This window comes from Setaria viridis, chromosome 7 (assembly GCF_005286985.2).
Source record: "Setaria viridis chromosome 7, Setaria_viridis_v4.0, whole genome shotgun sequence".
NCBI lineage: Eukaryota > Viridiplantae > Streptophyta > Magnoliopsida > Poales > Poaceae > Setaria > Setaria viridis.
Window position 1 is genome coordinate 30,685,981 of NC_048269.2, and position 24,303 is coordinate 30,710,283.

Sequence of the window (24,303 nt, forward strand, 5' to 3'; positions counted from 1 at the left end):
TTGAAAAAAAATTGTTGGATTGACGCCATCATTGCACGTCGCAGGGACAGAAGAAATGATGGAGAAGAAATCTCACGGGAATTGAATATATTCACATGGATGGATGGATACGCGGCAGCACAGCTTGAGGCAGACGGTAGTGACGGGTGAACATTCTTTTACCTAGTTGGCGCACGGGCATCTGCGATTCTGTACGAGACGAGACGAGCGGAATCGCCGTCCCAAAGAGAGGAATCTCTCCCTACGGCATGGCCACCTCCGCATGCCCTGTAGCCATATCCTTCCTGCCTCTGCCTGAGCCATCTCTACAAGCAACAAGAAAGAACCGGCCAGTCACTCACTTGTCACCTTCACAAGCCTCGCTGAGAACCGTATACCTACTTCAAACACACACCGAGCATACGGCAGCCTGTTACTGTTCCGGTACTACATGGTGGTCAAGGTTTTCTGTAACAGTGGCAAGCCTACGGCCGTAGCCTTGAGCTTTTGAATCATGTGCCTTTGCTTAGACCAGGAGCCTCCTCTCATTGTCAGGGGTGGAGACCATGCCTTCATCTTTGCCAAATGCCAACCCTTGAATAGTTGGATTGGATGGTAGAACCACTGGGTCGTCTAATTTCAACAAGGCTACTGGGCGCAGTAGGATCAGTAGGAGTACTCTATAATTTTGACGGGTTTAAATGCGGCCGCACCTGTAACCAAACCGACCCAGAGTCGCAATGCGAATTTATCAACTGCTTCTTTCAATGTCAGGTTTGAACTTCGAAAGTTGCAGCTAGGTTGCCTGCTGCCGGTTTCGCCCATAGTCCATCCGTCCTTGTGGTCATTGTCATGGCAGTACGTCCGAGTATGGGTTTGACTCACCTGCTAAAGTTTAGCACCTATCACGTTAGATGTTTGAATATTAATTAGGAGTATTAAATGTAGACTAATTATAAAATTAATTGCACATATGAAGTCTAATTCGCGAGATGAATCCATTAAGACTAATTAGTTCATGATTTGACAATGTAGTGCTACATTAACCATTGCTAATGATGGATTAATTAGCTTTAATAAATTCATCTCGCGAATTAGCCTGCAATGAATTTTATAATCAGCTCATATTTAGTCCTACTAATTAGCATCCGAACATACAATATGATACGACTAAAGTTTAGCACCTGGTATCAACCACTCCCGGCTGCCCGCCTAAACGGCAAGCGAGTCGCAACTTGAATTGCCAACATTTCTTCTCGGCTCGGTCGCCGTTGCGTCATGGATGGATGGATGGATACAAGCTTGAATGCGTGAGCCCGTCCGGCCTCATGTCGCTACCGCTGACAGGGGAGGCATTACTAAAAGACGATTAGTTGCGGCCCCGGCGTGGTGGTTACTTGCCGCTGGACTGTGTCATTAGCTGTGGAGTTACAGCGATCGATGATGCCTAGAGCTGTAGTAGAGCATAGCTGGGTGGGCAAAAGCTAAGCTACGAGCTGATGACAAGGGTAGCCTGGATTAAAATGCAGCGATGTGTGCAGGTGGCGTGCTACGGCTGAGGCGTCCCTCCCTCGGGTGCAGGTGCAGGCAAGGCAGGGCAGCAGGTGCGCACCGTGCCTGTCACAAGTTGGCGTAGGAGGCAGCTGGATTAAAGAAACAGGAAAGAGCGTTGCCGCCGACCCTGCTGGGTTGCTGCTGAGTGTTGCGCGGCGTCGGTTGGGTCGCCTGGAACCGAGCGGAACAGCCGGCCGACGCGGACGGTGAGGGCTCAGGAGATGTAGGGAGCAGAGGAGCAAGCAGCGCACCCTGCGGTGGTTGTGGTTTTGCCTTGCCGGCTCGGCGGGCCGTGCAAGCACGACGCGAACGCGAACGTGAGAGAACGGGGCGCGGCTGGTTGGGGTTTGGGTTGGGGGCGTCCCGTTTCGCTCGCGAGCCGTTGGATCACAAGCCTTTTTTCATCAGGCGTTGCCACGCCGCGAGGCGTCTCTTCTCCTCGAGTGGCAAGCAGGTGTACACAAGGCGGCAGCAGCATCGCGATCACCGCATCACGATTCACGACGCGGGGGGTGAGCGAGCCTCGTGATGCAATTCACGTCTGCCCACGCACGCCCCGCCCGGGAGACCTCAGCGTCGTCTTCGGCGTACCGAGCCGCAATCACAGGCAAGAGTGTCTCCGCCCGTCGAGTTCACGGCGCAGCAGCCCAGGAGTAGGAACAAGAAGGAAAGGGACAAGCGGCTTCGGGGAGCAGCACAAACACCCAGACGACACGCACCCTCGCTGTGATGGAGAAAAAACAAAGGCGAGCGCCTGTTCCCGGCGGTAATCACCCACCACCAGCAATCCACCTGCTGCCACGCCGCGTCATCAATTACTATAGTACTAGTTTTACCCATCAGGCCATGGGCGTCACCCCCGTGCCGTGCGCATCGGGAGCGGCGCGGCAGGGCCGTGGAACGGGGAACAGGAAGCGGCTCGAGCCCTCCGCCCGCTGCCGCCCTGCCCTGCCCTGCCCTGCGCTCCCCCCGCACGACACATCGGTCGCCACAGCCGCAGGGAACCGGCCGGAAATTATGACTCGCCCGTCGCCCCGCTCCTCTCACTGCCCAACCCAACCTGGCAAAGCCGCGCACCGGCAGCAACGGATCACAGCTACCGATGGCCACCACCACCGCCACTCCACCGAGGCGAGGCGAGGCGAGGCGCGGCGCGGAGAAGAAAAACCCACCCACCCCAACACCATGAATCCATGACGGATGGGATGGCCGACGCAACGCAACGGGGTGGGCTGGGAAAAGGAGCCGGAAATCGGCGCGAGTCCGCCGCGAATTCTCACACGATCCCTCCCGTCCCTCTCCCCGCCGTACGTCATGATGGTCGACGGATGCATCGTGCGCGCACTGTGCGATGGGAAATCCCAGTCAAGCCAGACCCAACGAGATGGATGGTCCAAGCCAACAAGGCCCAAGGGTGGTGCAATGCTGTGACTTGCGTGCGTGGCCGTACGCCTGGGCGCTGTGCTGCTGCGGCGGATGGCATGGCCCCTACTACCCCGTTTGGACCTGCGTGTAGTGTCCATGGGAACCCCCCCTAGCATTAGTATTGGTTGGCAGGGCAGGCCAAGCTGGGAACAAAGGCGCTCTGAACAAGTGAAGAACCACCGCTGCAGGCTAGTAGTAGTGTACAGTTGCAGGCTCGTCGAGCGTTGGCGTGTGGGTAAACTCCGGATGGCTTCGGCGGATGGCAACGACGCCCGGCCCCGGCCCCGGACCCCCTCTGAACTCTCCTGTCTGTGCGTGTACTCATTTCATCCGCGGGATTGGTCTTTGATCCCCTGTGGCATCAGTAATTGTTTGGTTGACTCGTCGCGCTTCTGCATGCATGCATCGACATTGGGCGATCATGCATTGCAGTTGCAAATGAGCCCACACGGGGACAGGGTAAAAGCTAGCTAGATTCCATCCGTGACAATCCCCGTCACTGTATGCTTCAAGGGGGAGCAAACCAAGCTGCCACTTCATCGGTATGGGCATGTATGGTCACAATTCAGCGGTTCTCGTGAAAACAGTTGCGGTTCCTCGATCGCCTTCCGTTGCAGTCTTGTCCGATGGCCCATGCACAATTGCGCAGACAGAGGAAGGCGCTCATACGGTTTCAACTTTCAACTGTATGCGGCAGGTCAGGATACGAGCCTCCCTTAACTGCCGCCATGACCTTGAAGTTGCAGACTGCAAACAAAAATGAAAAAACAAACAAACGCTGAATCTCGATAGTCAATGGTTCTAACAGTCCAACGATGACATGCCAAAACGGCCCTTACCGTGCCTGTGCGGCCGTGTGCGTCCACGGTAGGCAGCTTTTACCAAGGCAGCCAGCGGCGTGCCGGCGTCCACGTCTGACGGCCTCCTCTGCCACTGTAGCAGAGCGCACTAGTATCCGGCAAGCCCAGGGAAAAATGGACAGCGTTTCTGGAGAAACAGAGACCAAACAAAACCTCGGTAGAAAATGAAACGAAATGATGGGTGCTGCTGCTGATCAGAAAAGATGCTTGGAGAAAAGGCACGTAAAGCCACGCATCATCCATCACCTAAACAGCCGAGGCGACTGGTAAACCAAAGCACCCAATCAAGCTGATAAAAACGTTTATCTACACTGTTGCTGATTTGCTGGAGAGAGCGTGCTTGCCTTTCAATGGCACCAACTTTGCGTCGTTCTTGCCTGACTGCCAGCCAGCAAGTCATCAGTCCATCCCTTCTCATCCACCATGAGTGCTCGCTCGCCTACTGCTCTCACCTTCTTTACGTTTCCGCGAGCGAGTGGCAGATTGGCAGCGTGGCTAGCTCCACCATCCAGCAATTTTTTTTTCCTGTTGTTCAGGCAGGGTACTTTCCAGCGATTTTCACCATTTTCCTGTCAGAATTTGGTTGCTGGCCTGTTAACGACATTGATCGATGAGAAAGCGAGTACTTTGCTCCCAATTTAGATGCTTTCAAGCCGGCCAAATGGCAGCGGACGCAAGAGGAATAATCCATGCATATGCTTCCCCGCCTTGTGAGCATTTTGTTAGCTTTCAGGGAGATTATTATGATTTATGAGCAGCTGCTACTTGTACGAAATTATTTGCAAACGGATTATTCTTTCATTATCCTTTCCAATCCTGACCCACTGAAAAGACAACCGCTAACACAAACAATCGTAGAGACTAATCCTCCTCATTGCAACTCTGAAGAACCGGTCAAAACAGAGACACATGCGCAGAAGGGTGGCAGAAGATAACACCAGCAGCACTATTTTGGATGATGAGAGAGGAATCCTCTCGTCCGAACTTCTGAGGAAAGAAAGAAAGAAAGAAAGAATCCATTCATCACATTCGTCAGTGACGGCTGATGAGGTGAGAGGTGGTGAACCCAAAAGAAAAGAAGAAGAAGAAAAAAAAGAAAGCTGGCGCCGCATTTAGGCGAGGTTCTCTACGTAATTTAGCCCAAAGTGGCAAGGGGAAAGGTAAAGACTAAAGAGCAGAGGGAATCCGACCCAAACGGAGTGGGAACTAAAACAAGGCAGCAAAAGCCATGGCAGATTGGCAACGCATTTCTCTCCTCTCCCAGCCAGCCGTATATTCGCTCATGGCCCGGGGAAGGAGGAGGACTAGAGGAGGAGGAGCACGAGCCCCGTCCGTCAGATAAAGCAGCGAGCAAAGCAGAGCACGCGCCGCGCGACAGGGCAGCCAGGCATCCGCATCAAAGCCAGGCACCCTCGTTTACCCGAAAACTGCGTGAAATTAAAACGGCCAGCCTCTCACGAAATGCTCATGAGCGGGTGGCTGATGAGCAGCCTCTTTCCGTGCAGTTGAACGGAGCACACACAGAAGAGTCTCGTCAAACTGGTAGCAGTGATTCTCAGGCCAAGACGCAGGTAATCTAGGTGAAGGACAGTGATGGTGTTAGCTCGCTCATGCAGCAGTGAATTTCACTGATCACCGCTGTTAGTTTTCAATTGGTTGTTTGGGGGTCGGAATTTCTTTTCTTGTGACGGGATGGATTCCATTTTCAGACGACTCAGGGATTAGGACGGCTTCTTTTTTTGAAAAGCTCACTAGGAGTCTAGGACTGCTTCTTCTTTAAGCTTTTTTGCATGAATTTCACAGAAAATTTGCGTAAATTCTGCACCGTGTTGCTAAAGAGAGCTCTGGCGTGTGAAACTATTCCCGTGTAGAGAAGAGCTATCGGCATTGCTGGAGTTGTTGGTACGTGGTGAGTTGCTTCCATGCTTTTCATGCATGTAAACAGGGAAGAGAAAGAGATACTGGTTCTTGATTTGAAGATTTTTCTTTCATGCACTGTAGCAATGCTTTTTATTTCCTTTGCCCTGTTGTTTTGATCGAACAAGTCAAGATATTGTAGCGTGGCTCTTCATGTCCGCCCTCGTTTTAAGCATTGCCACCAGAACATAGGCACCTGTCAACCAAAAATTGACACTGGGACAAAATGAGACGCCACATGGACAATCACAGCACGATAGTAGCCCGGAAATGACCTGTAGTTTTACGGCCTTTAGCAGGTGAAAATAAAATCGCCAGGAATCCTCCACAGCTCACAAGTTGATGTGTATAATAAATTGCCAGAAATCCTCCACACCTCGCTTTCATATTTTTCTCATGAGCTGACAAATGTGCAGCCATTGCACACAACCCAACTAACATATCCCATGACACTTGGATTACACCCGGAGATATTCAATGCAAAGGATGCTACCTTCAGGCAAGAAAAGATATTCAATGCAAGGGATAGATGAGCTTGGGCATAGCCATCCTGTTGCCGCAGTGCAGGGACATGCAAAGGAAGAGAGAGAGAAAGGGAGGAGAGAGAAACTGGCATTGCTGTTGCTGCTGCATAGCTGCAAGGCTCCAAAAGGGGCAGGGCAGGGAGGTCATGTGAAAGACAACACGATACAGGCCTCTAATCTTTGGCCCTTCTTAAAGGAGCCGCTGCTAATTCTAATGGGGCGCATTTAAAGGTTTTAGTGGGGGAGGAAAGGGATCCTTGCAAGACCCCAGAAGAGAGAGAGAGAGTATGAGAAGAGGAGAGAGAGAGAGAGTATGAGAAGAGGAGAGAGAGAGAGGAGGGAGAAATAAATAAACCCGAATTCAGCCAAACTTCTCTCTCTCCCACCTCCCTTACATCCTCTCATCACCACCCCCACCCTCTTCCCCCCTGTCTTTCTCCCTCCCCCTCTTGACAAATTTTCCTCCACCCATTCCCTTCCTCCTCTTCTCCACCCACTCCACCGATCCCCCTCTCTCGCTCTGAATTCTCTCTCGTCTTGCTCACCGTACCATCTATTCTGCTGCGTCGCTCTTGGAATCAATCCGTTCTTGTTTCCTCCGTCTGTTGGGTTGATTCTCTCTCTTTCTCTCCGTGGAGAGGATCAAGAAACAGGGCAGAGGGGGAGTTTAAAGAGGAGAAATCCAAACACTTTCGTTGTTCATCCTGGATTGCGATTCTTGCGAGTTGGTCAGAAACTCTGGGACAGTTTCTGGTACGGTTTGTTGCATCTCTCTGCCAATATGCTCCTTTTTTCTGTTTTTTTTCTAGTTTTATCTCTTGATTTGCATGCCAAAACATTCCCTCTCTTCTTTCAGTACATGATTCCTTCGCAAATATGTGTTTTGTTTCACTTTGGTTCGTTCATGGTTCATTCCACCACAAGTTCATCAAACCTGGGCACGCCTCTTGTTGAACTGCCAAGAATTTTTTTTTTCAAAAACAAAATTCTCGAGTCCCGTGTCTGAAAAAAAATCATTTTTTCTGTATGCTGTGCGATACAGCGATAGATTGATGGCTTCGGCGTTCTGGGTTGGGTTAAATTTCTTTCTCTGCTCCCATATTTCAATCTCGTGATCGGAGAGCGAATCGATCCTTCTCTTTGAAACCGTGGATGGCTACCTCTGCCTTTCCCTTTATTTTTGCTTCTTTTACTGCGTCCTTTTGCAAACCGATAGAGAAGGGAAATTAAATGCAAAAGAAAAAAAATTGTATTTTTTTGAGCGTCCACAGAAGCAATGGGGTCCATCTGCATGCGGTCCATCTGTTTAGGTCGCATGCATTGTACATTCACCGTGCTTTGCTTTCACCCATTAAAATGCATGCATCACCACAGCTTTTTGCTTGCGACAGCAACCCAAACCATCAAGTTTGGTGCACGCGTACGCCACACCAAATGCGGCTCATGCCAAGATTGCTACAGTCACATAGTTACCAACACCCTCTTTGTTTACTTGCTGTCCACCACTATTTGTAAAACCAAAACAAATGCAGTTACTTCCATATACTAACAAACAAGAGTAGAATTAGAATAATTTGGAGTGCAGACAACGTACCCTGGGCATATTTTGTTAGTATCCTTCAGTGTTCCATCCATTGCAATCTACTATTTTCTTGTGGTTTTCTTGTGTTCTGGTAAAGTTGGAGCACATATCTGTTGCCCAAATTTTTCATGTTTTACTTGCATTTACAGGTCTTTTAAACCACTACTTGAAAGACCAACCATCTGAGATGCAACGGCCACACATCAATTGAGATCTCGCTGCTGTAGTTGGGCCACAATGCAAGGGCAGAGGAATTCCATGGAGCATTTTGCTGATGTTTTTGGATTCGACGTTGCATCTAGTTCAGGCAACCCAGTGATGGATCAGCAGGCATATTGGAACAATGTTCTCGGATCGGTAGAATCACAGAATCTTCAAGGCTATCAGATGAATCATAGTGATGCCACCATCCCCTATGGAAATGAGCCACAGCAAGATGGCACATTTCTTGGTTTCTGGGAAGCAGGCGAAGCTAGTTCAAGTGGCAGTGCACTAAACTACGGCAGCTCTAGCAATGCCAAAACAGAGCATCTTAACATCGGCGGTGGCCTGAGGATTGGTGAAAGGCGACTGGTAGCTGACAATGACCTTTCTCTGGATGTGGACATCAACCTCAATGCCAATGTTAATGATCTATGCGGTCAAAGTTCAAATGCTAATTGTGCCTCTCAAGATCCTGAGCAGTACGGTGGCTGTAATCGTAATGGTATAAATGCTCAGCCATCCAACCTGAGGTTACATCCGTATAGGACATTCCTACTAGGTGCAGAGCAAACGGACTCTTTTACTTTGAATCCTAGTGAAAATCCTTTGGGTGATTTTTCATTAATGCAAGAAGGCATTGATCAAAGACCAGGGAGTTCCCTGGATGGTCGCCGGCTAGCATGCAAGAGAAAAAATATTGAAGGAGCCAACGGGCAGAGTTCAGCAGGTGCTAGCACAAGTTATTCCCACAGGAATGATAATGCCTTCCATAACATTGCTTCTTCAAGTTACAATCCTGCTCCTATCAGAAATTCGTCCTCTCCAAATTGCTTGCTGGTTCCAAGTTCTATTGAGGATCAACTCCCACGTTATGGAACTAATGCAGGACTGTCATCTGGTAGCTATGATCTTAATGGAGGGATCAACAATGCTGGGAATTCACAGAGAAGTTTCCGGGCAAGAACCACTACAGCTCAACAGATTGCTCCCTGTACTGTATGGCCCTCTTCAAATGCTGTCAGACTTTCTAATTCATGGAATCACCAGCCACCTCATCTGCAGAGTACATTTGATGACCCCCAGGAGGTTATTCCTGTGGTTAGTAGCCTGAACTTGCAATACCAACATCCAGTGAATGTTCTTGGTGCCCCACAAGCTGCAAACCGTTTCACTGGTCATGGAGCTTCATCATCACGAGCTGGCAGTTTGGAGAATCGAGTTATTGGTAGTGAAGAGGTTCTTAGGAGGAATGTGGTGCCTACCAACTACTCTGATTTAGTCCCCCCTGCTGCAGTAGACCTGAGGCGTTTGGTTCCAGAACCATCTAATTGGAGTTCTGATGGCCGAGGCACTGCAGTATCAGGAACTATTCCTCCTGTATCAAGAGCTAATACCAGTTCAGCAGTTAACCCACCAGCAGGATTCTCTCACCAAAACCTCAATAGACGCCACCCTCGAAATTTGTCAGAGGTAACATTTTTCCATTGTTCGCATTTTGGTTTTCAATTTGATTGCTCATCTTGTTTGTCTGCTGATCTTCTTATTTCTTGTATAGGAGATTGGTCGCCTATCTGGAGCACTCCGTGGTCATCAACCCCCACGCTTAAGGTCAGGTTTTCTGTTGGAGCGCCAAGGTGATGGTGTTTGGGGTGTTCCTTTATCAATGAGGGGTAGGGAAGGAAGAAGATTAATGGAGGTATGTCGATTGGTTCTGTTCTTTTTCTTGTTCTTCATCTAACTTCTATGGTATCCACGTTGGAACATAAAAGGCATTAACATCATCATGTGTTTTTGTGCGATCGCAAAGATGACACTAAATCAGCCTGGATATTAGAACTTTCTGGTAGCTCTCCTTGTCATCTTGTGTTTATCTATGCAAGCATCTCTATTCTATTATCAGACAAAATTGATAGAAGCTGCTCCACTAGAAATGATTTTATTTCATGTTGTTTGTGTTCTTTCATGATCCCTCATTCGATCAAGCATGCTTCTTCATGCTTTTGAAGGCCCTAAAATGCTGCATATGTTTTTTCTATCAACTATTTGCACATATTATCACACTTCTGGTTGATGTGCCTTTTTTCTTCCTTTCTCGTTCTTAGACATTTTCATTTATCTTGTTATAGAGAAGGGGCAGACTTCGTGCGTTTCTTATATATCCCACAAGATACTGTAACCATGCTGTTCTATTTTCTCCTTATGTTTTGATGCAAAATACTGCTCTCTGTTATGATGCCTTTTCTTTCCTTGGCTTTTTTGTTGCATGCGGTAACTACTGTGACAGTCTTGTAAAGGGTGCATGGTTCCTTGTCTTATGTCAATCCATAGAGTTCTAATTATTAACTTGACAACAGATTCGGAATGCACTTGAAATGATTCAAAGGGGAGAGAATGTAAGGCTTGAGGTAAGTAACAGCAATAACCACGAGTTTTTTAGCTCTCTATTTGCTATTGTTGTTTTGGATATGCCACCAAGATAACTGAATTTGAAATTGTTCTCTATGGATTTTTTTTTTAATTTTATGTTGCACATGGTTTACGCAACTTACTGGTTAGTAGGGTCATACTTCAGTTAACGTAGTGTTAAGCTTGCCAGGCCTGTGTTACCCTGTAATTTAAGAAGTAAAGAAAAGTACAGGGTCATAATCATACCAGACCATTTCTTCAAGAAAAATAATCATACCAGACCTATAGTGGAGAAAAATAAGGACAAGGTATCAACTTTCCCGTTAGGTTCAGCATAAGGGAAACTTAGATACAAGTAGAACATAAGTTGGATAAAATGATTTACCTATTCTTACCTACTGCAGTCCAAAATCACTATGCATTTATTAATTGCAGAGGTTTTATCTGAAATGGCAAGTCTTGCCCTAAGGTTAGAAGTTTTGCAGTGCCACTGTTTGGTATTTCATGAACATTCACACAAGTAATAAAACTGAAACAGTTCAGAAGTTATTAAGTGCCCATGGGTATTTATCTGCTAACTCTTGAGGGATTTTCTTCTTACTTCAAACCTATTCTTTAACAGTCTATCATCTATGGTGGCGTCGACGCTCATGACAGACACAGGGACATGCGTTTAGACATAGACAATATGTCCTATGAGGTTTGTATTCCTTAGTGAAGCACTACCTTTTATCTTTGCCAATACAAATTCTGACCAATATGGTTGCCTTCTTTCAGGAGCTATTAGCACTTGAGGAAAGAATAGGAAATGTTAGCACTGGCCTAAGCGAGGAAGCAGTGATAAAGCTGCTCAAGCAAAGGAAATTTTCATCATGGAGACTAAAAGCATCTTTGGACCATGAGCCATGTTGTATCTGCCAGGTATTTTATATACTACTGAGCCATGCCTTCTTCAGTTGGCCATTGGTATTTCAGTCAGAAACATCAAGCATCTGGATTCTGGAATGATTGTAGTATTTGCATTTTGTTTTTTCTCAGGCTATATTGATTGAAAATTCAGTTGGGTCACTTAAACCATGAAATTATATTTATTGAACAAATAGTAAAAGAGCAAGTTATTTCTGAAGCTGTAACCTTGTCCTGTAATACCACTATATCTTCAAAAGTAAAATCTATTCTGGCAGGTCTGTGGATTTGCATGAATTAACAGTATGAACCTGTGGAACTAGGAGTCAGGGAATCATCTATGCTGTCCCTTGTGATTCCCATGCCCTTGATTTCTAGTGTTTCAGGCATAGAATTACACCCCCGAGTCTGGTATGAATGGCTTAAAGGTTTACAAGGATTGGCATTGTTGTTATAACTTATAAATCATGTGCATTAGTAGTTTTTTTTTTTTTTTTTTTTTGTGTGTGTGTGTGTGTGGGGGGGGGGGGGGGGGGGGCAGTTAGCATGCTCCCCTGAAACTCTGTAAGGTGCATTTTTTGTGCCTTTGCTGTAGTTAGGGAAGCAGGGCTGTAGGGTTGCTTGCAAGTGCTCCTGCATCACTTAGAATCAACTTTCGTTCTTAAAGCAATGAAATAGTAGACTAGGGTATTATATACTTATGTCCTTTCTTCCTCGTCCAGGAGGAGTATGTTGATGGAGACAATCTTGGGAGACTGGACTGCGGGCACGACTTCCATGTTGGCTGCATCAAGCAATGGCTGGTGCTGAAGAATGTGTGCCCCATCTGCAAAAGCACCGCGCTGAAGACCTGAAACTGAACCGAGGCTCGTCAGAGGACACCCATGTTCTATGTTCATTCGATCGCAAGATCATTTACCGATTCATATTGCTGTGCTTTTTGGTTGGGAAATTTTGCCACTCACCTTCGATTGGGAAAGGAATTTTTTTTAAAAAAAGGAGAGAAATGGTCCCTGTAAACTGCTGGTGCAGTAAATAATCCCTGGAATATGTCTCCCTGCATTTAACCAAATATTTATGGCTGGTATAATGGATGTCGTAGGTTTAAAAACTTCAAACGATTGCATGCTGCCGCCCTCGTGCCATAATTTTGCTTGATCTGGATTTCACGTGCTGGCGCAGCGAAGAACCTCATGATGCCTGCCTTTTTTTTTCTTCCATGGAGGATGGTGCTTGCATTCAGAGTTCCAGAGTCAACTTGTTTGAGAACTCAACAAACAAGGCACGGCGCCGTGCTGAGTTTTCCAGGCACTATTGCTGTGCTGGCCTTGGATGGATCCCCCATGCTTTCGTTGCCCCTGCACTTGTTCCTTGTCGGCGACAGGCGCCTTGCCGCGAGAGCCCGGCACGAACGCAACTCCTCGGCGGCTGGCTCGGCGCCGTCGCTGTCCACCCATGATCCATCCACCCATCCAGAGGGGGGAGTCGCTGGTCTTCTCGTCCGGTGGCTAAGTGTTAGGGGCTCCCGTTGTGGCCACACACACGGCGCCATCCCTGATGGGTACCCGCCGCGCCCGACGCCGCACAACTGGATGCAGCGCGTCCGCCTCGGCGTGACGGCTAGGCTCAGGGTTGAGTCGCTGTATTCTCACCTGCAGGGCAACGTCTCCGTTCGTCCCGACTCGTCACGTCTCCCTGCAACGTGTGCTAGGTTTTGGTGAGGCTTGTGCTAGTTACTTTGGAGCTGCAGGATTCCGAAGCTTCTAGATCTTTCTGGATGCATCCAGAGCTCTGAAACCTACGGCTGATCCGTTGTGTTTCTGAAGACTTGAAGTTCATTCGTATGGCTGGGAAGGTTAGATGGGCTACGTTTGCTGCGGGCTGGGCTTTAGTTTCCTTTGTGATGACACAAACAGGCCCATCTCTCTTCAGGAAAGCGTCTGACGAGTGACGATAGAAATTGGCCGGAGCAAGACGGCGGCGGATTTTGTGTGCGGCTGACGGTGCGTGCGCCCGAAATGAGGTTGACGGAAGGCGGAAACAATTGCTTCGTTGACACGATGACTTGCTGGTTTCGTGGGTGGCGTGTTGGGTGTGATTGGGAGGCTGCCAAAGTGGCCGAAAAGGGGGAGCCGGTGGCCACAAACGGCAGCTGCAAATCGCCTTCCGGCAATTTCCCTTTTCATTCGCGCAATTGCAAGAACAGCTAGGCTGGTCGTCTCATCTGGAAGAGGGGGGAGCTCGACCTGGACGGCTATGGGGAAAAAATCTGAAAGAGGAACGTATCCAAAGGAGAATTGAGATTTCATACTTAGGACTAGTGGAAATACTCGACGAAAAATGAAATTTGTGTCAAGATTCTAGTACACAAATGTCACGCAAAAAGATAGGCTCCATGCTTCAATTGCTGCACCCTGCAAAGAGTCAGAATTTCGATGTCCGTCCAGGTTGTGTTTGAGTGTTCAGTGTTGTGTAGTGCATGATGGGCAGAGGCGGCCCGGCCCTACCTGAGAGGCTGAGAGAGTAGTACATGATGGGCAGTTCACTGTCCCTCCGACACTATCTATGAGAAGTAGCAGAGCCGTGGGGAACACACGCCGGCAGATCTCAAATGAAAACCGCCTCGCTGTCCTCTCTGCTCCTCCGGTCCATGTTTGCATTACTTGCCGCATGTGCCCATCTGATCAGTTGCGCTCGCCTTCGCCGCCGCCGCCCAGGCCCATGAAAATCACGCCCGCGCGCACGACGGGTGCCACCGGGGCAGCTCAGACTTGAGATCGATCAGAGCCTCCGTCCACCTCCAGGGCGCACGGCGAGACGCTCTGCGGCCGCGGGATCTACGGCCGGCACGGCTGCCACCCTGACTGAACTGAACCATGGCCAGGGGGTGCTGGGGCGGCGGGGCCGGGTCGATGCCCATGAACGCCGACGGCTCTCGGTGGCGGTCGGGGGGCGTCGGCTTCGTCGTTGAGCTACAGAGGAAGTTGGTGGTATACTTGTCATGCACAAGGCGGCGATCCATCACGCAAGATGACGCGCGGCTCCCTTCCGCTTCCGTCGCCTTCCCTTTCGAATGTGGTGGCCTAACCCCCACCCAACCCGACCCGACGCGACGCCATCGGGATCACCCATGCAACGCAAGCATCGTTAGCACCGGCACTGTCGCCCCGCCCTAATCCTCCACTACCTGATCACCAACTCACCCTCACGATTAATTAGCGACCAGTACTGCTAGTAGTAGATAAGCTAGACCATCCGTAAGCATGGCTTGTTCATCCACCCGTGACCGGTCCATGATTGCTTCCACCGGCACCGGAACAAACGAAGCCACGAAGAAGCGCGGGGAGAGGTTTCCGGAGTGCGGCGGGGTTGGCGGCCGGCGGGGGCGGCCTGACCTAACGCGGATTTGCGCACCAACCGACAACTAATAACCGGAGAGTAGATAATAAACAAGCAAAGGGCGGGCGGACGCGGGCGAGCGAACAACTGGATCACGTCAAGCGGTAAAGGATTAAGAAAAAGGCAAGCACACACAGGGGGATCGGAGGCGAGGCCCGATTCGATTTGATTAACCAAACGTACTAGTGGGAGGTGCTTGCTAATCGCTGCTGCTTATCTACTCGGAAACGAGAGAGAGAGAGAAGGATGATGACTTGTTTTTCTTATCGCTGTTACAGCTGTCCTTTTTGACATTTGGAAAGACCGCCACTTGTGGCCGCCGTCTCCGCCCTCCCCACGCCGCCCAAGCCCGGCCCAGCCAGCTGCCCCCCCTCCCTCGTGCTTATCCACAACGTACCGATCGAAAACCCTTCGCCCCGCCGCCCGCCCGCCCGCCCGCCGACCAGGACGAGGACGGAGACGGATGGACGGGTTGGCTGGGAGGTAGGCGCGCGGGATCATACGCGGAGACGGAGACCGTTGGCGCCGTCGAGGGAGTGGATGATGAATAACGTCGTCGTCGAGTGAGTCTTGGCGGTGGCCGCCGCTGGCTGCTCGCTCGCTCGCCTGCCTGCTGCTTCACTCGGCGTCGGAGCTCTCGGGGCTCGGCGCCCGGTTGAGATCCGGGTTCTTGGCGCGCCCGCTCCACGCCGCCCGCTGCTGCTGCTGCTGCTTCTGCTCCTGCTGCTGGCGGTGCTCCTCCTCGTCGGCGTGCAGTTGCAGCTGCGGGAGGTGGTGGCCGTGGTGGTGGTGGTGGTGCCTCTGGCGCTCGCGGTGGTGCGGCGGCGCGACCATCATGCCGGTCTGCAGCGCGTCCACGCGCGACCCCACCTCGATGGCCTTCTTCCGGATCGACGCCGCGGACAGCGTGCCGCCGTCGGGGTCGCCGCCGCGCGCGGGCTCCCCGCCGCCCTCCGCCATCGCCAGCGCGGGGATCTCGTCGGGGAAGTTGAGCCGCGCCGACCGACCGCGCAGGTAGAACACGGCCGTGTCGTAGGCGCGCGCCGCCGCCACGGGCGTGGCGTAGGAGCCCAGCCAGATGCGCGTGCGCTTGTGCGGCTCCCGGATCTCCGCCACCCACTTGCCCCACTTGCGCATGCGCACGCCGCGGTACTGCCGCCGGGGCTGCATCTGCTGGTGCGGCGCCGGCGCCTGCGCGGCCGCCATCGCCGCCGCCTGCTCCTCCATCTTCACCGCGGCTGCCGCGGCCGCCGCCAACGGAGCCATGGCTGCTGCTGCTGCAGCAGCAGCTGCAGCCGCCGCCGACTCCTCGCTGGAAGACCGGTACTCGCCCTGCATGAGCTTATCAGCTAGCTAGCCGCCGCCCTCTCTCCTCTCTTCTTTCTCTCTCTCTCTCCTCCTGCTGGGCTGTTGTGCAGCAGGAGTGGTATCGGTAGCTGCTTTTGGCGCTGGCCGGCGTGGTTTTCTTCTCTTCCCTCCCGGGCTATCTATTTGCTGGGTGGTATTTGTATTGGGATTTTGTGGGTGGAGGGGGGTATGATATGATTAGAGTTTGGTTGGGATAATCATAAAATAGCGCGGGGCGGAAGCGGGCGGGCGTCGACGGCAGCACTGTACTGTGCTGTTTGGAAGGGAGCCCCCCTCGCCACCGGCACGCAAATTGTTAGGTCCACCGGCTAGCTTGCATCCGGACGTCGGACAGGTCGATGCCATGCCACGCTATCCGGAATGGACGACAACTGTGCGAGCAATTTTATGCTGCCGCTATACAAGTACTAGGTGCGTTAGCAGAAATAATTTGTAATACATGCTACTGTTGCGCAGCCAGCATCAAAATTATTGCTTCGTGATGCTCTACCTCTTTTTATAATTTTTTTTTCATGAAAAAAATCTATGATCAACAATGAATTCGCTTATTCCGAGTTTATTTATACACATATAGTTGTCTTCTACTGAGATCTTCACAAGAAGGATATGCCATTTCGTAATTTTTCTCTTCTACAGCTCTATCACGCTCCTCCTCAATCGTGCTTCCTGATGAATCGAAACGCTAACAATGGAGCTTTTTTTTCGCATGCAGTAACCCAATGAGGTTTTACACGATTTGGCAGTAATGAATCTCTCGTTTCTTAGTGCCGATGGCACCATGCCGTTCGACTTCACCTTGTGCCGTAGCTCAACGTCTAGTAAAGAATTGTTTTGCAGCTGAAAATAATGTGAGCCTTCTTTGTGTTGACCTTCTCATTTATTGCAAAAAAGGAAAAGAGAAAAGGCGACATTAATACTTAATTATGTCCATTAAAAATACTTTAAATGTCTGCACAATGTCAATTTTTAATTCAATATTGGTTGCAAAAAAACAAATAGAATGAATTCAATAATGTAGGATTTGCCTCTACATGATATTAGGTGAGGTATTTCAAGTCTCTTCTGAATCATAGAAATCCTACAAGAAATCTCGATAAATTCAATCCATGAGGACAGAGAAGAGGCTTACGTGTTGCACACATTCTTTACTTGCATCATCATTGGAGTACGCAAATGATGCAACAATTGTAAGGAGTCAAGATAATGCCACGGAAAAATAATCCGTGGATCATGAGCCTCTTGTTGTCACAATCCACCCTTCCTTTCTTCATCACCAACCCTCGTGCACACCTGTCGCCACATCGTAACCCGGTTGACCTCGCGCAAGACTAGCTAGAGCTAGCCACCTCCCACCGGCTACCTGTAAAAACTCAATTCAACCACTTGCCATGGAAGTTTTTCACCCCCATTGAAAAATGCGTGGCGATATTTTCATCTCGGCTTACTACGGGCTTATCACGAGAGTATCCGGAACCGTCAGTTCATATACTAACCCGATGCTCTTTCGTAGTGTGAAACTTTGGTTTGAAGCTATGTCGTCTCGGCAGCCAATACTTTATGCGCTAATAGCAACATGACAGCCCCGATAATTGCTTCTTTTAGGTGGACAGGGCAGCCGCCGCCGGCCCGCCGCTCGCGTGCATAATTGCTGCTGTTGCTGGGGAATAGCTGGCCGGCGGCCGGGCTTTCCTGCCCTAGAATCCACAACCAAATCATGCAAAATCTAAGCGCGGGAGCAAGCGAGCTGGACCGACCGGCCGGCGGGCACGCACGTACCGAACCTGCCCTCGAGACGTCAAGGCAGCGCCAGTACGCGGCGTGGTCCCGCGGAGATTCGAGTTTGTCGCGCGAGCCGGCCGGGTAGAGGGGTACGCCGTACGCGGCCATCAGGGCCAGGGCCAGACGGTGCAGGCGCGGCTCGTCGTCGTCGGCAGGGGCAGGTACGTGCAGGTGGACGCACGTTGCTAGCAAGAGGGCACCGTACGCGCGCGGCTGTGTGGTGGATAGGATGCGTGGGCGCGCGAGGGAGGCCGGTGGTGGCGCGGACACCGGGCAGTGGGGTTCGTTCGTTCCAGGGCTCCAGGCATCCAGCGGCGGCAGCAGCAGCAGCAGCACAGGGACGGCCAACACGACGTGTCGCTTGCATGCGCGCGGCCGGCCGGGAGGCATGGGCGGATCAAAAGGAGGGAGGGGCTGGACCACGCGCACGAGGCTCGAGCTCGATAGGTGGACAATAACGTTGTACACTCCTGCTACTACGTGCTGTAGCCTAGGCAGCCAGTAGGTGCCATAGGCTATAGCTCGATCTCCAATTCTCCATCGCGCGAGCTAGCTTCGCTAGTGTATAGTGCGGTGCATCGGGCCGGCTAGCTAGCTGATCGTTGTGGCAATAGCGGTAGTGCACCAAAAGGCACCTCGTCTGTTCAGGTCGAGGCGAGAAAAGGTAGCGGGCACCATGCGTGAAAGGGGCTTTTCCGTTGCGGGTTTGCCGCGGCGGACTCCAGCAGCACGCGCGGAATAATGGACAGCTCTGCAGCTGCTGGCTTCTGATTTCCCGGGGGAGCATCTAGCGTGGAACCCAGAAATATTCCCCTGACGCGTTGCTCTACAAGGGTTGTGCCAAAAAGGAAAAGGTGCACCGGCGCAGTTTTTGCGACGAGATGGGCAAGTATGATGCGTGGCACCGTCAAGGGATGTTCTCTGCCGACGTTCCGTGGGAAAGAAGAAGGAAAAAAAAATGAAACGATGGTACACTGATGTCAAACGCGGACACTGTGAGTGTGACAGAGCGCCGCTGTACTAGACCTTGTACAAGGACAAATGGATGGGATAATGATTAATCGTACGTGCCGGTACTTGCGGTGGAGATTACGAGTGGACAGGGGGAAAGGGAAGCCAATCACTCGGATCATATCATATCAGTTATCAGTGGGTGGGGGGATCAGCTATCCTCGAGGACGCCGCACTTGACTAAGGTCCCGTTTGGATCTCTTAGGGATTATGGCAATCCTGATAGTAGACCCTGATTATAAGGGCATGTTTGGTTATCATGGACTAAATTTTAGTCCACCCACTTTGGCTCCTTTTATTAGTCCCTAAAGTGCCAAATAGGTGGACTAAAGGGTTTAGTTCTTTAGTCTAAGGAGGGTGGATTAAACTGGACTAAAAGGTCGGACACCCTGCCCTCATTTATTGCCTCCCTCCCGCCTACCGTCATCGCCGCCGGCCTCCCTCCCGCCCAGCCCTCGCCGCTGTCACCCCGCCACCCTCTTGATGGAGAGGAGGGGCCGCGGCTCAGCCTGCTTGGACGGGATGAGCGCCCGTGGCGCACCCATGACGCCGAGAAGGAGGCGGAGGTCGGACCAGCAGAAGGAGGCGCTCGATCCGCCGGGGCCGGCGGCAGCGGATGCCATGGACGGTGTGCGGGTCAGGTGGCTGCGCACCTAGTTCCCGAACCCCTCTCAGTGGCCGGAGTCCTCGGCATCGAGGTCACCGGCGGCGAGGCGCTCGGCATCAGGCCCCTCAATGAGCGGCGACAGCGCCTTCCCGTCAGGTCGCAGACTGCCAGAGCGCGCGACGAGCTGCTCCCCCGAGGTACTGCTGCAGTACCTTCTCCGACGGCGGCTGCCGCTGACTTGCGCCGCCGCGGGATCATCATCCTGGCCAGCGACGCGATCCGTGGCGGCGCCGGAACCTTGCCCCTCGACCTCGCCGACTACAGCCCCCGCACCACCTCCTCTTTCAGCGCCGCGAAGAACCCCTGCCTCCGCTCCTTTAGTCGAGTGAGAAGATGGTGAGCAGGGAGTTTCCATTTTCAAAATAAGGGTAGTATCATCTTTGTTCATCTGCATTAATGGACTTTAGTCCATAGATCCAAACATGGTAGACTTTAATCTATGGACTAAATGAACCAAACAGGGGCTAAGAATCCGGATTCTAAATAGTAATAATCTAGTTTGTTTGGATTCTAGTATCATGATCCGGCTAGGGATTGGTTGAAAAGCTCAATTGTCCGTAATGCCCTTAGTTTGATTGAGAATCTTAGTTTGATTGAGAATAAGAATTGAAATAGGAGTAAAGTTGTCATTTCCCAACCTATTATATCCAATAGCTATAATCTCCAATAGCTAGGTTGGAGGAGATAGTGGTATTATTAGAATCTAGATGGGTAGATTCTTATAATCCATCCTAGAATCCAACCTGTTTGGATCCATTTGGATCCATTAGTGATTATTTTAGCCGGATTATATAATTCCTAAGATCCAAACGGAACTTAAATTTCACGACCGGCAGGATCAGCAGATGGAGGGCCAGCATCGTCGGCATTAAAAACTGACGGGGGCACACGTCCTGACGTCGCGCGCGAGCCGTGCGCCAGGGCCGATCGAGTCGGTAGCCAGTACTCCTTCCTCTGTACTTGCTGCAGCAACGGGTCATCGCGTGCGTTGGCTTTGCGGTTCGGTCTCGGGTCTCCAGAGAAGAGAGAGGAGACAGGAGAGGATAGCTAAACGCCTAAACTAAACGAAAACGAGACGCGGGCACCTGTGGAGGCGCCGTACGTTTGGTGCACGTACTAATTTGGCCAACGATCCCCAACTAACCGCCCCCGTTCCGTTCGGTCCTGCCGTGCGTCGGCTAGGAGGCGCACCGGCAGCGCCGACATGAGGTGGGCGGGTCCAGGTGGCGTCGGAGGTGATGCGCGCCGACGTGGACGTGGCCCCCTCGTCCACGGAATCCCCCCCACCCACCCCCCGTGGCCATGGCCCATCCATCCTCTCCCATATCCGGACACGGGACGTCAATTTGCTTGCCAGCGACGGCATCGGCCGCCCATTATCTAGCCCTAATCATTCACGCTAATGACGTCCGCGGCGAGGTTAGCGTAGCCAGAGCCCCCGGGTGGCCAGGCTAATCGCGTCGCGTCCCATCCATCTCTTTCCCCCCGGCCGCAGCGTACGCATCTCCTCCCTGCTGCGACGGCACGGCGCTGACGCGTGGACCACGCTGCGGCGTAGGGGCCAGGTGTCTGCGTGGTCGCGTTATTGCCCGGTCGGTGGGGGCGCCGGATTGGAACGGAACGGACCTGGGGTGGAGGTCGGTGCGGCGGCCGGGCGGGCGGCCAAACGTGTTGAGCCGGCATAGGGTGTGGGGGACATCCCCGTCTCCTCCGTCCACGATCGCGCCGCGGCGTAGGTCGCCGCTGGCCGGGGGCGTCGAGTAGGAGTTGGGGGCGCGGGCGTGTGCAGGTAGGTGCGTGCCCCAACCGATTTCAAAGACTTGCGAGGACTGGAGGAGGAGCAGGCAGAGCAGGCTAGTGGGAGTTCTGTTAGGAAATCGCGCAGCGGCCGCAACGACCCGCACAGTCCATCAATGATGTCGGTGGCGTCCACGCATTTACACGGCCCGCGTTTTCGGCTGGCGCCGGCGCTACCCGAGCTGGCGTCACGCCCTGCCCAGCCGGCCGGAGCCGGAAGGGGGGTCGTCGAGTCAGGTCGTCGTACAACAACTTCCCTGTAGACCGACCGAGTTCGAAGCGCATCGAGATCCATCCAAGCATTATGCTTCGGTCACCTGATTAAGATTAACCTGGTCCCGGTACGGGGTAACTGCCTTCATCTGTTTGGACGCTCATGCTCCTGTAGTCCTGTATCTGTATCTGGGTGTACGCCGCGGCTCTGCCCCGCCCGCGTTGAATTCGAATCAATGCGGTGGTCGGAGGAGGAGATGAGAGGGGGGCTCCCTCTGCCTGCCGTGGCAGGCGTGCGATGTGAATGTGTGATGCCCGTGCGACAGGGGGTCGGTCGGTGCGCCAATCAATATGGACGCGCGGCGGCCGGCGTCGAGCTGTATATTCCGAATGTACCAGCACCGATCGCAGATACTAGTACCACTACCTAACCGGGATCCAGTGGCGCCGCGCCCGACCGTGGCCAAGCAGGCCACCCGCCCGCCTGCCCTGACGACGGCGGATCAAGCGCCGGCACGGGCGGATGAGCACCGAGGTCGTCGTCGGCCGGAGCATGCGAAAAGATGGGTGCCGAGAGCGACGGGTGGTAGGGCACGCCGTAGTCCGTACAGTACAAGCAATAGAACGGCAATCATGCCGGGCGTATCTTCATGATCTGGGCATTGGTAGTATCTCTGGGAGCAGTCGGAGGAGGTCGGAGAAGGAGGGTGAGGTGAGAGCGCACGCAGCAAGCGCCGAGGCGGGGCTCGCAACAGCGACGGGCGGGCAGTGGGGAGGTGGAGGCTGTTGCTGTCTTATCTGTCCGCGGCGCCCCCCAATAAACAATGCCAGCCAGCCAGCCAGCCGCGCCCGGGGTGGAGTAACGAGGAATACAACGAGCCGCTCGCCTCACTTGTTGCTTTAAAAATCAGGCTAACCAAGGGGGAAAAAAAAATACTATACCACGGAACGGAATCATTTGGCCATTGCTCACACGGTTATATACTATACCATGGAACGGAGTAGCACAGTAGCAGGAGTATCAATAAACGGAACGGGGGCGTGGGAGCGAGATGGGGTGGTGGCGGGGGGCCGGGGACAGAGTGGATAATGCTCGTGCTCTGGAATTCCACCACTGCCGACTCCGCCGGCAGTTGGACGGTTCCAGCGTGCCGGTCGGATTAAACAAACGCCCGCGAGGCCGCAAGTGGCCTGCGGCGGCCGGGGCCGGTGCGTGTGCGTGGTGGTGCGCCGGCCCTGCTGGCCCCGCCCCCCGCTTGGCGCGTGCGCGCGCTGCCGCCCTAGTGGCCTAGTGCCGCCTCGCTATCCGGCGCCAGTGTTCATTCCGATCGATTCCCGCCGAGGCCGCCGGCCTGCACGCGCCGGTCGCTAGCTGCCGCCAAGCGGAACCGGCGCCGACAAGGAACGGGACGGCACCGAGGGGACCACGACCACGCGCGATTCCGGAGGAGGATCCCCTTCGTTCTTGGACCCGTTTTTGATTTGGGGCAACGCCGGCCGGGGGTCCCTAACCTAACCCTACGTTCTGCTGCCTACCTGCCTGGAGGGGAGGGCATGCTAAAATCTAGGGCCCCGTACATGCATGCCGTTTGTGACCAAGAAGGTGAAGTGGTCAGGAAATGCGGCATCTGCTGGGGTGTTTTTCAGTTGGGACTAACGGCCAGCTCGGTGGATTGGATCGAGCGGAGCGTGCCCTCATGCAGCCGAGTGGAGCCACGCCGCATGCATGTGACGCCGGCAGCCGAAGCGCAGGATGCCCCCCTCCAAACGGGGCCAGGTCCGATGGTGTGACGGTCGACCACACCTGACAACTTGTTCTTCTTTTTGGGGCTAATGATTGCTCACTTGCTTGGAAAGGAGGAAACCCACTCCGCCCAGCGACGCTGTGCCTGCCTCTGCTTGCCAACATGGCCTCACCCAAAGAAAAGAGAGACGCCGCCCGCTCGCGAGCAAATTGACCCCGCGCGCTAGCTCTCCCTATCATATCATCACTCGTGCCGGTCGTGGACGTTGGAAAGCGGCACCGCCACCGAGCCGGGCCGCGCGGCGCGGAGGACGACACCCAGGACCACGGCACCCCAGACCAACGAGCAGGCCGCGGCAATCGGGCAGCTCTTTTCCCTGCTGGCGTCTCTCTTTCCAGCCAGCCTCGGCAGCTACGTTACGTGCCTGCGCTTAATGCGTGCGTCTTTCTTGTGGACACAGCAAGCTTGCTTGCCAGGTTCGGAAGGGCGCCGGCAGATTGCCATGCACGCGTATCCTGCTTGCTTGCTTCTTCTCTTTTGATTTGATTCCTGCAGGGAGCTAGCATGCATCTGCTGTTTAATCTGGTGTTCCTAGGCTCCTAGCTCTTTTATTGTGCGTAACCTGGCCTACCATGGCATCATGATCCGCATTCTGGGTCAATTCAATCAGCAACTGCAGTTGGTACAGTGCAGGTTAAAGGACCATCATCGAGTGCCTCTCGTCTAATGCAAACAACGCTCTGCTGCATCTTGACTTCTAGAGGTCTGCTCTGCTGCACATGCAACGTAGCACAGCAGGAGGAGCGCGAAAGCAAAGGAAACAAAATACGGTGGCGAGAAACAAAATGATGAGCCGTGCCCAATGTTGGCCCATGGGCAGTTACTGAAGTCAGTGCATTGCTAACTTTCCTAACAGGCCGTGATAATTGGGCCCCGCATCTCGTACATAGGGAGGGAACGGCATACG

General features: G+C 52.7%; 2 protein-coding genes and 1 pseudogene across 2 annotated transcripts; 2 read left to right on the forward strand and 1 right to left on the reverse strand.

The window, feature by feature from the left end:
* Positions 1-6,395: 6,395 nt before the first annotated feature.
* On the forward strand, positions 6,396-12,475 carry LOC117863209 (probable E3 ubiquitin-protein ligase HIP1). Its single transcript, XM_034746826.2, has 7 exons — positions 6,396-7,012; positions 7,991-9,515; positions 9,601-9,741; positions 10,400-10,450; positions 11,074-11,151; positions 11,229-11,372; positions 12,080-12,475. The coding sequence occupies exons 2-7, from the start codon at positions 8,079-8,081 to the stop codon at positions 12,209-12,211; spliced, it is 1,983 nt and encodes a 660-aa protein (XP_034602717.1). The 5' UTR covers positions 6,396-7,012; positions 7,991-8,078; the 3' UTR covers positions 12,212-12,475.
* A 2,369-nt stretch (positions 12,476-14,844) lies between these two features.
* LOC117863210 (uncharacterized) lies at positions 14,845-16,479 on the reverse strand. The gene has a single exon (XM_034746827.2). It carries the CDS (start codon positions 16,092-16,094, stop codon positions 15,375-15,377), a length of 720 nt encoding a protein of 239 aa, XP_034602718.1. The 5' UTR covers positions 16,095-16,479; the 3' UTR covers positions 14,845-15,374.
* Positions 16,480-18,784: 2,305 nt separating this feature from the next.
* LOC117864871 (uncharacterized) lies at positions 18,785-19,902 on the forward strand (annotated as a pseudogene).
* The last annotated feature ends 4,401 nt before the right edge of the window (positions 19,903-24,303 follow it).